This window comes from Doryrhamphus excisus, linkage group LG1 (genome assembly GCF_037039965.1).
Source record: "Doryrhamphus excisus strain RoL-2023G ecotype Guam linkage group LG1, RoL_Dexc_Guam_v1.1, whole genome shotgun sequence".
In the NCBI taxonomy this organism is placed as follows: domain Eukaryota; kingdom Metazoa; phylum Chordata; class Actinopteri; order Syngnathiformes; family Syngnathidae; genus Doryrhamphus; species Doryrhamphus excisus.
The window spans coordinates 729,375-747,754 of record NC_136357.1 but is presented as its reverse complement, the minus strand read 5'-3'; the positions used below and the strand labels follow the sequence as shown (position 1 = coordinate 747,754).

General features: G+C 43.9%; 1 protein-coding gene across 2 annotated transcripts in view; it reads left to right on the top strand.

The window, feature by feature from the left end:
• znf423 (zinc finger protein 423) overlaps positions 1-18,380 on the top strand; it is a 140,065-nt gene that overhangs the window by 7,692 nt on the left and 113,993 nt on the right. For both annotated transcript variants that reach the window (XM_058076285.2, XM_058076286.2), the window contains exon 2: positions 13,676-13,738. In XM_058076285.2, the coding sequence (XP_057932268.2) occupies positions 13,676-13,738 (63 nt within the window). The remainder of the gene's footprint in view (positions 1-13,675; positions 13,739-18,380) is intronic.

Sequence of the window (18,380 nt, the reverse complement as noted above, 5' to 3'; positions counted from 1 at the left end):
ATCATCGTTATACTAAGATAAATATATATTTTTATTGTATTTTTTACAGCGGCAGGTTGCCAGATGCTTTTAACAAGAGTGCAGCCATTGTGCTCGTACTGTGTTAAAGGTTGCATCGGCTTTGCATGAAAGCTCGCCGAACCATTAAATGGCTTTTTGAAAGCTTTGTTTGAAATTCTATTGACGACTCAGTCGGGAATTGATTAGATTTTTGGTTTTTATTTAATGGGACCAAACAAGCTAATATAATTGGTGACTGGTGGCACCCGATGGCACTTTGCATCGAACGTCCTGCAATGGGGGCTCCTGTTGATCTCCACTCAATTAAGACCAAATGACTTGAAGGTTTGAGTGAAACGGACCTCGGTTTGAATAAAATAACGGACGGCTGAATTCCATTTAGCAGCTTCAGTCTCACATCCATGGTGGGGTCCATGCTGACTACGTGTCACATGATGCTGAATAGACCCCGGTTCTTATTGTGGTTTTTAGAAGCAGGCTCCTTTATTGGCGTCAAGACTGAATGGAAAAGGAAGAGTGCTTATTTTTTCAGAGCCTCCACTGGCAGGATTATGCAAAAACTACTTGAAGAACACACGGAAGGGCGGAGGGGCGGAGGGGCGGAGGGGCGGGCCACCAGCCAAGGAAGGACCCACTACTTTCTGGTGTGGATCAGGGATTTTATTTCCCACTTCACATTCCAAGAAAGCAGATTTTTCTACTTTGATTGAATTGAATTTTGTCTACAAAATTCATCCAAATGCGGCAAGTGTCTATTTCCAATGCGGACAATCTGGCACCGACACATCGGCATGGTCATGGCTAATCGTCTATTAAGTGAATTATTGATTTCTCCTTCTTGATTTATTGATTACATAATTGACATACCCAGGCTAATAATGGGCATACCCATAAAAAAACATTTTTCATACTCTGTCTGTTATTAATGGGCAGTGATTGAAGTAATTGAACTAATTATTAAATGAATATATTTCAATTAGTAACTATGAGCTGCTTCAGTGTTTTTATTTTGATTCTTTTCTTAGTCGATTAATCTGAAGCTTCTTGTTTTGATTAATCGATTAATCAGTTAGGCCCTAGAAGGACCAAATCGATATGACGCAGCATATCAAAAATAAGCAAATATGTTGTTTATTCATTCATTTTCTACTGCTTATCGTCACGGGGGGCAGGGGTGCTGAAGCCGGGGTACACCCTGATCTGGTGGCCAGCCAATCCCAGGGCAGATATAGACAAACAACCATTCACACTCACATTCATACCTATGGACAATTTGGAGTGGCTAATTAACCTAGCATGTTTTTGGAATGTGGAAGGAAACCGGAGTACCCGGAGGAGAAAACCCACGCATGCACGGGGAGAACATGCAAACTCCACACAGAGATGGCCAAGGGTGGGATTGAACCCTGGTCTCCTGGCTGTGAGGTCGCTAACCACTCGAGCTAACCACAGACCCATGGTTTTCTATTGTACGGCGTCGTGAGCGTGTCCAGAAACGGGTATTGGAATGCTAGCATGGACTCCTTATCAGCATCTGACCTGGTGTGGTGGTGCAGCAGTGCGTGTGGGGGGGGGGGGGGGTCGAACCAGGCGTCACGGACCGGGTCTGCGCCATTGTTGCAGCTTAGCTAGCCTTGTTTATCTGCTGCTAACTCACTGGACCTTAACACTCACACCTCTGGAGTGACTCTGGCTCAAATACGGCTGGCAGGACATGGATCACGCCGGCGTGAGGTGAACATACGCACATGCTCAGTTGATCCCGATCTAGCTTGCCAGGTTTCTATCCAGCCAACGCTAGATGGTCTGACTGGATGTGAAGCTGAGCGAGTTACATGCAAGTCGGCGGTGAGTCTTCATTGCTGTGGTTTTGTTATGGATTCGTCTTATGTTGACGAGGGAAGACTTGATTTGTGAAAAGATGTATTTTGTCCGCTTGTGCTGTATGTACAGTATTTGCACGCCGTATAATCTGGCGAAGACCACTTCAGGCTCCAGCTAAAATGGGAGTTTATGCTTCTTCACTCTTCTGTCCACCTTTATTCCTTCACGCAGTCAATTGCTATTCTCCCGTGACTCCTTCCTCCACTCCCGTCCCCCGTCTGATGATACCCGTCACCCCCCCAATTCCTCTCTTCCTTTCTACATTAAACATTAGTGGTGGGGGCAATTATCAGCACCCCTCTGCACATGTCACGGTTTCATGATAAATGTATTAGACTCTCTTCTTTTTGTCTGACATACAGACCACAAAGGTCTTCAATATGTGACATTTTAGCACCCTGACCCCAAAACTATTCTATTCAAGCCGATTCATCTGAAGCTTATTCTTTTGATTCATCGAATAATAGGTTAATTTCATATCGGAAAAGACAAAATTGCTAAATGTATCGAATATTCACATTTAGATCATAAAAATGATTAAGGCAAAATACTTAATTTGGATAATTGATTAATCTTTGATTAATCAGTTAATTATTGCATCTCTAGTTCCACGCTTACCAGTGAATGGCATAATTGTCCATCTGTAGCATTGACATTGCCCTATGACTTCAGATCAACATTTTATTATAATAAAATTGTCATTATTGATTATTAAATTCAGTGACGGATGCTAACAAGCTAAATGCACAAAGCTCTAAATATGCCTCGTCAATTATTAAGCCTGTTTTAAATGACAAAACGTAGCAGTACTCACCACTAATGAATGATAATGGAAGATGAGCGATAGAACGGTCGGAATTGTGGAGTCACACGCAACTATGGTGCGTTCAAGGGCCGCGGAACAAAGTGGGACATCTTAGCGCTTGATGGCAAAAATGATCAGAGAAGCGTGTAAAAGTAAACAATGCGACATGGATGCTGTACATTAGCGACTTATGTGTTTTGTGGAAAAAGCTGCCTATTTTTGGAGGAAAATGTAAGATCCCCCATCTTTTCACCCCCCCCCCCCCACACACACACACACACAAATGTCCACAATGCCCAGTGTGACACAAGCTAGTGCGTATTGTACTCAGAGTGTAGAGTCTTAAACAGGACAAGCTGTCCTTTTTTTTTATTGGACACTTTGAGCGGCCTTTGTAGCGCACGCCTCTATAGAACTACCAATGCCTCTTTTTAATGCTGGAGCCTTTAGTTGGTTTTTCCAAGTCCTTTCCATTCACCTTCCAGTCAAAAGGCAAGTGGGCCCCGCTGTGAGACGTACAATAGAACGAGTGGGGGTGACAGCGAAAGGGAGCGTGAAAGCAACAGTGAGAGCTGGTGTGTGGGATGGGGGGGGGGGGTGGGGGGGGTATTTGGGCAATGGAGGTGTGAGAAAAAAGAAGACATTTTAATATTGTTGATGGAGTGGCACACGCAATTATTATTATTTTTTTAATTATTACAAATTTGATTTATTTATACAGACGCAGCCCAATTATTATTATTAATAATCAATAATTATTGATTATTGAGCAGTCTTGCTTGAAAAAAAATGCTGATGGAGCAGAGAGTGGAACTGCTAAACTTGTCTGTTTCCCGACCCCTCCTCCATTCTGAACACCTAACCCCCCTCCCCGCCTGCCTAAAATCACTATGGAAGTCCTTGTGTGAGGTGGTTACGCAATTATTTTAAGATCAATTTGAATGGTTGTACTTAAAAAGTACATTTACCCATGAAGCACACATGTATACAAGTACAGGTGCTACTATTGCCGTTCTATTATTATGCTATTACTATTGAACTTTAGCGGTATAAGGTCGGCAGGCCGGGGAACGCCTTTCACCGAACTGAGACGACATCATCCACACGCCTTGTCCGACGTAATTCCGCAATTTACCATCGTAGATTACCGTATTTTCTGGACTATAAGTCGCACTGAAGTATAAATCACATTTTTTGCAGTTAATTTATTTTCCAAAGTACTTTACCAAAACAGACATTACGTCCTCTTGGAAGGCGAGTTCTAACATTAATAAAAGAATAGAGAACAGGCTGAATAGGTGTAAGATATGCTAACACAATGCTTATTCAGATACACTAAAAATAAACATGAACAGAAAAGGTGTCCAGTGTTTATGGAACATAAACACTTTTTTCATTTATAAGTCGCTCTGGAGTATAAGTCGCAGGAACAGCCAACCTATGAAAAAAAGTGCGACTTATAGTCCAGAAAATATGGCATATACCGTATTTTCTGGACTATAAGTCGCTCCGGATTATAAGTCGCACAGGGCCAAAAATGCATAATTAGGTACAATAAAACATACATAAGTCGCACTGGAGTATAAAGTCGCATTTTTTGCTGGTAATTTATTTTCCAAGCTTCTTGACCAAAACAGACATTACGTCATCTTGGAAGGCAAGTTCCAACATTAATAAAAGAATAGAGAACAGGCTGAATAGATGTAAGATATGCTAACACAATGCTAATTCAGCTACACTAAAAATAAACATGAACAGAAAAGGTGTCCAAAAGGTGTCTTTTTTCATTTATAAGTCGCTCTGGAGTATAAGTAGCAGGAACAGCCAACCTATGAAAAAAAAAAAAAGTGCGACTTATAGTCCGGAAAATACGGTAAGTTGTGTTCTGACCTTGCTGCAACTCTTGAAGCTAGCGCTTCCGTAGCTGATGAGCAAAGTACAGAATCTCAGTGCTGGATAGTGTTTTTTTAACAGTAGAACAGGTATGTATTTCAACTTTTATGTGGGAAAAACTGCCTATTTTTGGAGAAAAATAAATAATCATAAATATATGTAAATAATATTTCATTGGCCGCGGATGTGCAGGATGCACTGTATTGTGTATTTTCTATTTCAGTCTCAACAGAAAGATGATGGTGTGGAATCCGTGCACCACGACACGTCTGTTTAGTTCTTCTTCAGAAGTTCTACTTCTGCACCTTTCTCTCCTGCTCTGTCAGTCGCTCGGCCTCCTAATCAAGTTTGTATCACGCTAAATAATGCCTGAGCGTGAAATCGGCGTCTTCAGTCAGGAAGCGTTCCCCAGCCTGTACGACACGAGAAGACAATTACGAAGCCTCCCCAGCCCTCCGCCCTCCAGCTTGTTCTCCGCCGCTTCTTTGCACGTGAGCGCTATCCGCTCTTCTTCACCGCGCGTCTCAGTGCAGCTCGTGTTTGCGCTCCGTCTCACAAATGTTGAACTTGCGACGCTATTTGACTTGTGCGTGTCCCGGGCTGAGTGGAGGCTGCTGGGGGAGCTTGTAGTTGAGTTATTTTTGGAGTACCTCCCCAGAGCACCAGGCACTCCAGAGGAAAGCTTCCCTCTTCTCCTCCTGGCCACTCTTTGTCTTCCACTCCTTCGCTCTCTCCTCCTCACCTCTCATCTCTCCCCTCGGTAACTTCCCATCCGCCCCTCCTTCTCATCACTATGTCTTCTACTATTGACTCTGCGCCACACTCTTTCTGACAGAAAAAAACAAATGTCAGATCAGAGAGGCTCTTTAATCTCACGCTGAGCTGTTTAGCCCAGAACATCAACCCCGTGTGTGTTTTCTGTGTGTGTGTGTGTGTGATGCATGTTCTTTTCGAGGCGCCTTTTGTGCTTCTGAATGTGTTCCTGCAGAATCAAATATCACAAGCACTTAATTCCATTCAATACCAAAACATTATTTGTGGGATGATTAAGCAGTTATGCCCTTAAATCTGCATAAACAATCTCTCTCTGGTTCTACCATATCTTACTTATTGTGTGGAAATATGGGCTAATAACTATAAAAGCAATCTTCACTGGCTAAATGTACTGCAAAAAAGGTCAGTAAGGATAATTCATAATGCCGCCTACAGAGAACATACTAACTCCTTATTTCTAAAATGACAAATACTTCAACTTGCTGATATAGTTCATCTTCAAACAGCTATAATAATGCATAAGGCTAAAAATAAGCAATTAGCTAAAAATGTCATCCAATACTTCTCTACAAGAGAGGAGAAATATGATCTCAGGGAAGAAGTACATTTGAAACACTTCTATGCTAGGACTACGTTATGCTAGCCATAGCATTTCAGTATGTGGAATCAAACTATGGAATGGATTGAGTAAGGAAATCAAACAATGCACAACGATGAGCCAATTCAAGAAACAATACAAGCAGTTGATGTTTGCTAAATACAAGGATGAAGAGTCTTGAACCAGTCATGATGTGCTATATATATCACTATATTGACACGCACTATGGTACCCATTATGGCATTGGATGATCATATCACCGAGTACTTTGGTACAAGGTACATTATTAAAAAAAACCCAAACAAACAAAAAAAAAAAACTTAAAACTGTATTATGGAAAGCAGGAAGTGAACAAATGTAACAGTTAGTGATTGTAAAAGTACCAGATGGAGGGGTAGGATTTAATAAGCTTTGCTTCTTCCTACTCCTTTTGGACATGTGGAACTGGGAACTGATTATGGGATGCACTCAATTGGAATCTGATGCATGTTCAAATGAAATAAAACCATTACCATTACCATTACCATTACCATTACCATTACAATGACTTGTGTTGCACAAAACAACAACATTGCATGTGTGTCTGTGTGTCTGTGTGTGTGTGTGTGTGTGTGAGAGAGAGAGGGACATGGCGTCCTTGTGGTTTGTCCATGAGGAGGTTGCATAGCAACTCAGCTGGATGTAAAATGATAATGACTTCATATACAGTAAGAATTTAGCATAACTTCATTGTCATTGAATTGAAGGCAACTGGGTTGTTCAAGTTGTCGTAGAAGACGTTTCATGTCTCATCCGAGCAAGTTTCATCCGTTTTATGGCGGGGCGCGTGCCTGGAAAGAAGGCCTCACCGCCTTTGGGCGTGTTCCGGGATCAAAATTCATGCCTGTTGGTCACTTTTGGTCACAGACGATGTGATTATTTCATTGTTCTCATATTTTGGGGGTTGACCAACAAGTCCCAAGATGGACTGGTCGGGGACCCCTGGTGTCTACCTGGAGTCGAGAAAGCGTCAGAGTAGCGTTGTTCTATCTCGTCTTTGAGCATGAAGTCTTGGATGGGAAGCGTCTTCAAAGACGACCCGAACAGTCCAGTTGGATTCGATTCATCGATTCGTTCCCTGAGCATCCGTGACCTGGATGAACGAGAATAATCACAGACATCCCAAGGCGGCACACAATAAAGGATGATAATAATTTATCGAGAAAAGTTTATGTTAGAATAAAACTGCCAGGTTAAGCCCCGAATGAGAGATGAAGACAGGAAGTGAATGAAGAGCGAAAAGGCGAGGAAAAGTGAGAATAAATAAACACGGCCAGTGCAACGAAGCTTGTCCGTCAGGCTTTGCGGCGATGTTCCTTCCATTGCAGTCATCTAAGCCCGCTGCACCCCGCGTCCCTTTGCACACACTCGAACAAAAGCACACACACAACACAAAGTGGCCCAAACCTCCAACGGGTCCGGCGCTCTGGATGTGCATGCATGGTTTTGTATTTTAAGGCTGTTTTTGTTGGAATTGCAGGCAGACGCAGAGAGCGGTTTTAGTGCTGATAAAAGTATTTGGTTAATCAGCTTCTGGCCTCGTCCCCCGACGAGAGAGCCTTGTGTATGTGCATGTGTCTGACACAGGCAGTCGAAGTTGGGGAGGCTCCCGGGGGCCCGAGCTGGGGATAAAGATTGGCATCAACTCTCTGCCAATAGTGTCATAAAGTCGTTCCAGGGGGACGGGAAGGGCAGCCAATGAGAGGATCCTCTCGGAGCAGTTGGGACATGACAGGTTGGGGAGGGGAGGGGAGGGGAGGGAGGTGAGGAACAGGAAGTAGGTTGAGAGGAGGCAGCAGAGCACACAGGAGCGAGAGGAAAATGGAGAGAAAAGGAGTGTCTGGGATAAGAAGGAGAGACGGAATGGAGAGAGAGAGGGAGAGTCGGATGACAATTACCCTCTTGACTTCTGTCCAGCATCAGCTGTCAATCACCTGCCTCTTGTGGGAAAAAGCAGCCTACCGTTGGTTGGACTGACCCACATCCCGCCCCTCTGGGCCTCCTGGCCGGCGCGTGATTGGCCACCGCCACCCGTTCATCAACGGGATCTGGGAACACCAAAGCCTTGGGCTGCCTTGGGAGCGAGTGGCCCTGATACGGCGTGCGTGCGTGCGTGTGCGTACGCACGTGTTGTTTTGGAACAAAAGCTTTTCTTGTTGAGGATGTTAACTGCTTTCGTGGGGCAGGAAGACACAAAGACGAGGGGATCAAGAGGGACTGCTGAGGGACATGTGGAAGACGTGTGAGCTAATGGGACAAAAAGAGGATGATGGAATAAGACGGAGCATGACAGCAAACGGCGATCAGGGAACGCTCGCAACAACAGTGGGCGACTGAGCTAAAGATGGAGAGGGCAGCCCATCAAAGTGACTCGTGTAGGACCGAACACGGGGAGCGGACCTCTGCCAAGGCATTTGTCACCTGCTACTGTAATGTCAGACGTCACTTTGTACATTTTGCTACCATGGACACATGATACCAAATGTTCAATCTGGATCCTGTTTGGTTGAACTGACGGCTTCCAACCCCGCCTACGCTCAGCCAACACCGTTTGAACACAGTTTTCCCTCATTGGGGTCTTGGGTGAGATGGAGCCTGTAAGATTTTAAGCTGAAAAAATGGCCTCTTACTAGCCCGGGATAGCCTCAGCCTACAGGCCTCCTCACCGACAATCCACCCATGAAGGGCCAACCGTAATGCCCCAATGAGAGGGTGAGGCAATATGTCTAAAACAGGGGTCTCAAACTCAATTTACTTGGGGACCACTGGAGCTAGGGTCTGGGTGAGACTGGGCCACATCTGGTTTTCCCCCCACCCAAAAAAAACTGAAAAATATACAAACTTTTTCCAATTTTCTACAAGAAAAGCTCTGATAAAACATTCCACTGTTCTCAAATATCTTAATTTTTATTTTTCTGCACAAAATAAGATGAAAAATAAACAAATCAAGAATAAAGAAAATCAATCAATCAGTAATAAATAAATATAATAATAATAAAAACTTAAGAAAGCACATATAGTTGGTGGGTAGACAAATGATTTTTTTCAGATTAAAACGAACAAAGCATTATTAGAGCCCTGTAGACATGACAAAACACGACTATAGTCACATTTATACTCTTTTTATTTACAACATATTGCGCAACTGCAGGGTCTTGAGACACATGCTAACTCGCAAACTAGAGAGCTAGCGACCCTAAACGGTTGCCTTCAAGTTATTTCCTTTAAACTTAAATAGCCAAAAACTTACCACTTCCACACGGATAGGGAGGATAACTATTAACAGTTATTTAACCTTTAACATGAACATTAATCAAACGTAATAATTTTTTCTGGGTACATGATACCATACAGCATCCATATCAAATTTGCGCGGGCCGCACATTTGGCCCGCGGGCCACGTGTTTGAGACCCCTGGTCTAAAAGGTACCATATTTACATTTACAACACCCTTCTATTATGTTACAAAAGCCTTTCAATATTACCACACTTAAGTTTCACTTTCTACGTATATACATTTTAAGTTAACCCCCCCTCCTCCAGGTGACACTTGGGAGAGTCCAATCAAGATGATGAGCCTCTGGCCTGCACTCACACGGGCGCGCCTCCATGCTTGTGCCCCGACCAATCACCTCAAAGAAAGGAGAAACTGATGAGAAATTAGGAACAAAAGCAATGACTTTTAAATGAAAAACTAACTAACTAAAGTGTCAATTAAACAACTTAAATGGCAAACAAATATAATTAAAGTGCTAACCAGAATGTTTGTGTAAATAACAAAAGCCAGCTATCTACACAAATAGGAAACATGCCAGTATGTAGGTGGGGCATACGCCCCACAGAGCTCCCTCACAGAGCCTATCCCGGGTTAAACCCTGGACACCCGTCAGTCACAGGGCATATTTTGACAAACATTCATGCATATTTTTGAGAGGAAGCTGGAGAAACACGTTCAGGACTGTGAGACTAATGTGCTGCCCAGTAGGCCATCATGCGACCACAGTCTATTACCTTCACGTTGATGAGGAAATGAAGCCTAGAAGTGATTTTTTTTTTTTTTTTTTTTTTTAGAAAATAAATCATATAAATGTTGATACGTGGTAAATGACCTATTTTAAATGTTAATGTATTCTGCCAGGATTCTCCATATACACACTAACGTTTTCTCAGGTTATTCATTCATTTTCTACCACTTATCCTCACCAGGGTCGCGGGGGGTGCTGGAGCCTATCCCAGCTGTCTTGGGGCGAGAGGCGGGGTACACCCTGGACTGGTGGCCAGCCAATCCCAGGGCACATATAGACAAACAACCATTCACACTCACATTCATACCTATGGACAATTTGGAGTGGCTAATTAACCTAGCATGTTTTTGGAATGTGGGAGGAAACCGGAGTACCCGGAGAAAACCCACGCATGCACGGGGAGAACATGCAAACTCCACACAGAGATGGCCGAGGGTGGAATTGAACCCTGGTCTCCTAGCTGCTAACCTCTAACTGCTAACCACTCCTCCACCGTGCAGCCCCTTTCTCACGTTCTGCTTTTTCAAATCTTAAATGCTTGAAGACGCCCTCATTTTTGTTAATTGCGCTTTATAACTTTAGGTCTTACCACAATCATACGCCCACCCCCCGGTGTGTGCAGGGTGGTTCACACCTATGGTGCGTTACTCTGAGGAGGATGTAGAAATCTAAATAAAGCTTTGTGTGCATGGCTAATGAAACACAGTATTCCCCACAGTCTCATCAAGAAAGTCTTTTATCAGCCGTAGAGCTTCCGCTACTTTTAGATTTGTCACCTAAACTTTTCCAAAGGACTAAAGTCAAATATGATTCCAACGGCGTCATTCAGCAGCCAAAAGGTACCATGTGGGGGGTCAACTGGTAGGAGGTTTTTTATGAGGTTCTTTGGGGAGCATCCCTGGACCTTGTGCTGATGCGGGGACGCTCCTGTCCAGTTTGTAGGTCACATTTTGCTAAACCTTTTAGTGGGAGTTCCTACGTCAGGTTTTTTTTTATACTTTGATGTACGCTACTGCAGTATATCATCTGATGCTGTGAACATTCTGGGCTTTGTTGAGAACAATTATTATTTCAGCGTTTCCCTCAAGATCACGGTCTGTCTGGCGTTGGGTACGGCTGAGGCGTTAGGTGATGTTATTGTCTAATTTGCATAATTGACCATGAGGCAGAACTGAATGGATGGGTGGGTTGTGGGTGGGATGGCTAAAACAGAGCTTATTTTGCTTTTAAACTTTATTTAACAACAGAACATGACGTTATTGACTCACGAGTGTTGTTTTTTTTACGCCTTATAACATGAACGGGAATAAAAAAAATATATTCTTGGTGCGTCCGGGACTCCACGTAATGTACACATCATTGGACATCTGGTATTTCACTTTGTTGGAGTATTGAGGGGAGTTGCTGCTCGGCTACCCAGCATGCCTTGTGGGCACTTTGTAAATCGCATTTTTTTTTTTTTTTGGTCGGTTAGTTGTAGTTACCCACACATATTGGTAGTTGTTGTGTTAACTTTCCTGTTGTGTTATTTTGTGTTGTTGAGGTCGTTTTTGCCATCGCTTGCCAATTAAGGGGCATTTACGCAAGTTTGAGTTCTTCTGACATCATCTAATGTTTAGAGTTGTAACTAAAAATAAGCCACACAGACAGTCTTGTATGCGAAACACTTGACAGTGGTACCTCGGTTAAGGTCCGCCCCGGTTAGTGTGTTTTTCGGTTAAAATCTTTCCTTGGCCTGCTTGTTTTTGCATCCTTGACTCCATATGTATGTAACGAGAATTATTGTCTAAAGATGTGCTTTATGTTAACATATTTGGGTGTCTGCAACGGATTAATAGGATTTACATACATTATTTTCTATTGGAAAAATTGCTTTGGTTAGAGTCCGGATTAATGACATTAACCAAGACACTTTCGTCGTCCAAGGCCACACTTGGTGGGAGAACGTGTAGACTGTGGATACCAGCACAGGGGCCAGCTTTGTTTTGTCCAGAAGGAACCCTTCACTGATTTATAACTTCTTGTTTTGATTTCCTCCTGGGGGTGGCGTGCGGCCAACAGGGAACCGAGGATAGGGAGTGAGGAATATGAGATGTATAAAAAGTTGGATGGGTGGGGGTCACGGGAGAAAGAGGAGATCAGAGGTGAGGAATGAAGAATCGTGTGTCAGGGACGGGGGTGCTCAGGAAACCCCATTGTGTGGTGGCTCCAGTCATTTCCTGTTTGTGTGCCAGTTGTACTTCCCTCCTTCCTGTTGTACCCAGGAAGTCTGTGTCACATTCCAGCTCTGATCAGACATCTGAGTGCCTCCAGTGGGTCTCCAGACATTGTCATCCCAGAATTCCATGTTCTATTGTCTATTTTCGGACCAGTCAAAGAACGTAACACGTTACCACTCTCACGGCAAGTATGGAAGATGAATACTAATACATACAGTATTATAAATTCGCCACTTATTCAATTAGTAAATGAATGATATGCTATAATATGAAACTATAGCGCATTTACCATACACATATATATATCAATATATCAATATTGGATTGGTGTCACCAATACAAGCCTTAATTTGGCGGAGTGGCCATCTTTATGTACAGTAGGTGGCATCAAGCAGAATGACTTGCTCACGGTGCAACGAAACAAAAACATCCACAGCAAATTAACTCATCACAAGTCAACAACTAAGCGCTAAACATAGCATGTCATTGTTTAAAACTGTTATTTCCAAATGCCCGCAAGGCATGCTGGGTAGTCCAATTGCAACCATGACCAAAACAACATTGTATATCGAGAGTATGTTTTGCTACTCCAATAACCTCAACATATTTTGCAATCAAGTAAAAATGTGACAAAACATGTTGGGAGAAAGAGTACCGTAAGATACCCAGCATGCCTTGCGGCGGACTATATGGGTGTTTTTTTGACATGGGTATTTATTTGTATGGCCACATGGTGCAGTAGATAGGAATACTTTACTCCATACTTCCACGCTCATACTATCCACACTCCGTACTGCATACCCGATCCATCAGACAGTATGCAAAGCGTTTACGCTACAGAGTACTACATGATATCCCACAATGCATTGCGCTCCTACCCGAGCCGAAATCGACACTTTAGCGCGAAACTCTTTAAATGCATCACTTTATTGAGATTTTTTTTTTAATTTAAAAAATAATAATAATAAATGTGCCATTTATTTATTTGTCCAAATAACCAACCGTTTATTTTGTTCGGACAAATTTGGCAAAATTTAAGCTAGCTAGTGAGCACAAAATTTTCACAAAATAAAACTTACTTTTCCCATACAAAAAAACTATTGTGATAAATCACTGCTTTTACTTTGAAAACAAGAAGCGAACCAACTCGTGATATATCCTGCTTGACACCGCCATTTGGTGACGTCACGTTGCGTTGCATCCTGGGTAATTTGGGTATGAGTAGTAAGTGTCATGTGGTTTCTTGTGGTACATTTTTGTGTTTTTTTTCCAGAAACAAACATGTCATGGTTCTGACCTTACTGGTCTTTATTTGTCCTTCAATCCTAGGATTGCACTCTGTCCTTATTTGAAACTCACACTCAGGCTATTTTGCATTTGTGTTACCCATCTAAATTGTAACTCATTTCCCTCTCAGCGGTGGAAGAAGGGGAAGCGTCGGAGTGTGGACGGACCTGGGATGAATCGAGCGTCCAGACAGGTTAGTGTATACACACGCACTCAGTCCAACAGCACACAAGAGAATAGAAGCGGATAGAACACCGCTCACACACAACCTGCATGTCATTGGTCATTTCTATTCCATATGTTTTATACACGCCCGCACCATGGGGTGTGGAAGGGGCGGGGGGCAGCTGAGAGATGCAATGAATACAGCATGAATTTTTGGGATTGGTGAAACTATTTAGACGAGTGTGGGGGGGGGGGGGGGGGGTGAGGAGATTTGGAAGAAGGAATGGGAGCGAGATGTGGAAAGAGACTGTGAACTCGCTGGTCTCGGGAGGATGGCTGACTGGAAAGAGAGATGACAAAGGGGATGTGGAGAGCAAGATTTGTGTGCTTTTTCACTGCTCTTTGTTGTCTGCTGATATCCTGGGAGGAAGTCGCAGAGGTGGTTGGCTTTTTATTGTCTTTTGTCTTATACCGGATTTCCATTTCTGCTCTTGGTTTTTGGAGTTTTCCAAGAATTCCGACAATCTTAAAAAATATATTCACATGACTACACATTTATTTCCATATTTGTTTGTTGCTTTGTTCATTTCTCATTATATTACCACTTTAAAAAATATTAGAATTTCATTCATTCATTCATTCAGCCAATCACAGGGCACATATAGACAAACAACCATTCACACTCACATTCATACCTATGGACAATTTGGAGTGGCTAATTAACCTAGCATGTTTTTGGAATGTGGGAGGAAACCGGAGTACCCGGAGAAAACCCACGCATGCACGGGGAGAACATGCAAACTCCACACAGAGATAGCCGAGGGTGGGATTGAACCCGGGTCTCCTAGCTGTGAGGTCTGCATGCTAATCACTCGTCCGCCGTGCAGCCCAAAATTAGAATTTATGCTACTAAAATATTCGTTGTCAAAGTATTCCAATATTATTCCCAAAAAATTACAACTTTGATGCAACTTTTTTTTTTTCTAAATATTTTGACTTTATTGTCTTAAAATCACTGCTGATTTTTCCATGTTTTTTGTTGTTGTTTTTTTCAGTTTTCTTGTTAAACCATATTATGGACTGGAGAATAACCCCCCCCCCCCCCCCGCAAGTCACACCTCCAAAATAAATCTTACCTTGTAAAGACTGTGATTGGTGGAATCGTAGGACGTTATTTTCTGCGCGTACACGACTGTATTCACCTTCCTCCGCCAATTTCAGATCAACATTTTCAATAAAAATGACTCTTCAAGTAGTGCCAGTTGCAATTACACCTTTTTTTTTAAATTTCCATCATTTGCCGGCGACCGAGGCAGCTGACAAGCTAGCTAGCATACATTCAAGGTCGGCAGGACTGCAACGTTCATGAATGAAGGGAAGTAGAAGTAGAAAGGTGTTTTGGAGTTAAGGATATCAGGTGGTGTTTGTTCAGGTGCTTGGATCCGTATTACACGCAGGGAGCAAAACTTCATTGCACATATTCATAATCCCAAGGATGAGCTCGGAAATCATTCCGTAATTCCAATGAGCTTGTTGCTCTGTGGTGAGGTCTCACTCGTGCACCAATACCGCTATGATCCGATGCTAATATTTGCTGATAATGTTGGCCGGCCGATATTATCTGACAGGTCTGGCCATAGTGGACAGCTTAGGGGTCTGACGGGTAGTTTCCTAAAATATCGCAAGTGGGACGATGCTGATTGTATATGCAAATGAGGACTTCCTCTCTTTGTTGTGCTTTGTGCTTAGTAAAGATGAAATCCCAAATTTCCCCACATATGAGGGAAAAAAAACAAACAGTTGGACTACCGTAGGTGTATTGCCAGCTGTGGCTACTTTTTACAGCCTATCAGAGAACAGTTAAAGCACTTCCTCCGACTGCGTCTCAGCAGGGATGTGAGATCCTGCTGAATGTGGTAAATATGGAGTTATCGCTCTCCCAGCTTCTTCTCCTGCCCCCCTGTCTCCTCTTCTGCTCCTCTGGGAGGCAAGCATAGGAAAGTTTCACCCTTGGGGGCCGGGGGGGTTCTATGACGCACTGAAGGCGCCCATCCTCGTGCACAGACCCCTCCCTCCCCCTCACTCAGACCTGAGCTAACGCTCCTCTTGGGGCAGCTATGCGGGTCCACGTCTGTGTGTGTGTTTGAGGGGGTGCTGACTGAGGTCCTGGGTGGCTCACAAGAACTGCTGTGTGTGTCAGTTCCTGCAGGAAGCTTGGGTCCCATGGTACACACATGCACACACACACACACACACACACACACACACACCTCCGTGCTATCTGAAAAACAACATACTGTCCCGTTTTCCCTTATTCAGCCACTTGTATACTTCCGATGAAATGGACGCTTCCTTCTTCCTTCTCATATGGTTTCCATCACTTGTTGTTCTGTTTCTGTATGCTCGCCTCTTTTTGTTTATTTTTTTTACTACGCTCACATTTTACCTCTTGGAAGTGATTTGATCATTTTTGTGGATGTGAGAGAGCTATTGACCAGAAAGTGGAGCCTTACTGTAAATGGCGGACTGGTGAGTGAAGCAGAAAGAGGGAAAAGACGACATATTGAAGAAATAGACTTCAGCCCCATCTTGCTATTAAATTTACAAGCCCCCCTCCCCCCCCATTTCTCCCTTGCTTTCCCTGGAAAATGTGTGTTGAGTTTGGAAAGACCCACGGGAGGAAAGGCAGAGGGAGGTGGGAGAGTAACTCGGAAGGGAATTGCTTTTCTCCCCCTAAATCCTACGATTCCTTCTTTCCTTTGTTCTGATTCCTCATCTACGTCCTCCTCGTCCTCCTCGTCCTCCTCCTCGGCCTCCTCTCTGGCCTTTCTGGCCCCCAGTGGACCAATCTAAGGCTAAAGGTGCCCCACCACCGCCCTTCTTCCTTTGCCGTGTCCTTGCTTCTCTCTCAGGGGGACAAAATAACTTGGCTCAACTTCCTCCCTCGTTTCCCCTCTCGTTCCTTGGCTTGGCAGAGTTGGGAACTTTGGTCTGTCACATGCAGTCGCCACACACTTCATATTTCTCTCGGAGAACACTGATGCTGAAGAGTCGCACGCGGAAACGACCGGTGAGTCATAGTGGAAAAGGTTTGTCAGATCCCCAAGCTGAACGTGAGAGACTTTTGGTCACAGCGTGGATTCCTTGTTGGGGGATCTGCACACCTTGGAGGTCAATCGCTGGATGGTATTTAACCGTTTCAGCTTCCATCTGCAATCATCAACGTCATCTAATCACAACACGCTTGATGGAGTCCGTGCTGAAAAGCAGAGACGGGTGATTTGGACTGAAATCCCTGAGAAAAAACACTCAAAACACGAGAATTCAGTTTAAATTGCAAGGTAGCTTTGCATGCATCGCCTCATTGCTAGCATAAGATAAGATAAGATCTGCCTTGATTCATCCCACATGGTTAAGTGATTGAGATCATCTGTTAGGACCGAAGATCCAATAGATTTTCAGACACTGTGATCGGTTGGCGACCAGTCCACTTCACCCTGCCTTTTGCCTCGAGTCAGCTGGGATAGGCTCCAGCATACCCTAGTGAGGATAAGCGGCATAGAAAATGGATCTTTTAGCTTGAGTCTAAATTTCAGTGCATTTGAAGCCGTTAATATGAACAAGTGCAGAACCTCGGTTAGCATATGCTGAAACTGGGCTGACGGGACCGGGTGTGGGTGGGGGGGGAGGTCATACAACAAAAAAAATATCCCAACTGTTCCTTTAAGGTCGGCAATAAAGTTTTTAAATAGAGCGTCGGACAACTACTACTACTTTACGTTACTTTTCTACGTATTCCGTTGCATTCGTTGGATGGAATTGGAACCTCCAACGGGGAGCAAATATGGACTCCCAGCCTTTCCGAGTGCCGAGGACGGCGAGGATGTGTTTGCGTGTAACAACGAGACGGAAATGAAAGCAATATGAAGTCCAAGATTGAGAGCGAGCACATCCACGCGGGGCCGCCTGGAGGAAGCAGGCCAATATTAATGAGGTAAGGCAACGTGAACGGAGTACAGTAAGGCAGTAAATAAAGATTAAAGGTACTAATAACGCTGCATCCTGCTGCTTTGTGATGGTAACAAAAAAAAAAAAAAACAGGACATTGGCCTTTCTCCTTTTCTCTTTCTTCCTCAGTCTTCTTTCCTCTTCCTCCATCCCTCGCTCGCGTTCCTCTCTGGAGGTCCATAATGTAGTTTTAATTTCCCCAAGGCTATACCACAGGAAAACAGTTCCTGTGTGTGTGTGTGTGTGTGTGTGTGTTGTGTGTCAACGATTATTGCCTTGCGACAATGCACAGGCTTTCCGTCTGTATTGCAGCATTTAAGCCTTTTGTTTGAGGCTGTTTGGAAATTGTCGATACGCGTACGTGCGCCAGCGTTCCAATAGGCCAGCAGCTGTCAACTTGTTTGCCAGTGTGCTTTTCTGGTGATCCGGGTGTTTGTGTTCGTACACGCCGTGTCCTTGGGTCTATTTTCCGCTTACTTCCATGACGCCGGCGCCTCTTTCATCATCTTGTTTCCAGACTTGGGTGCCGGGTGCCGCCGCTCTCCCTTGCTGCCGCATTTCCCACGAGGCCGGAAGCGTGTGGATTTGGATGTGTGTTTTTTTTTTTCTGGCGCATGCGACTCGGTAGCGCTCCTCCCGGCAGGGTGGGGCGGAGGCGGGGG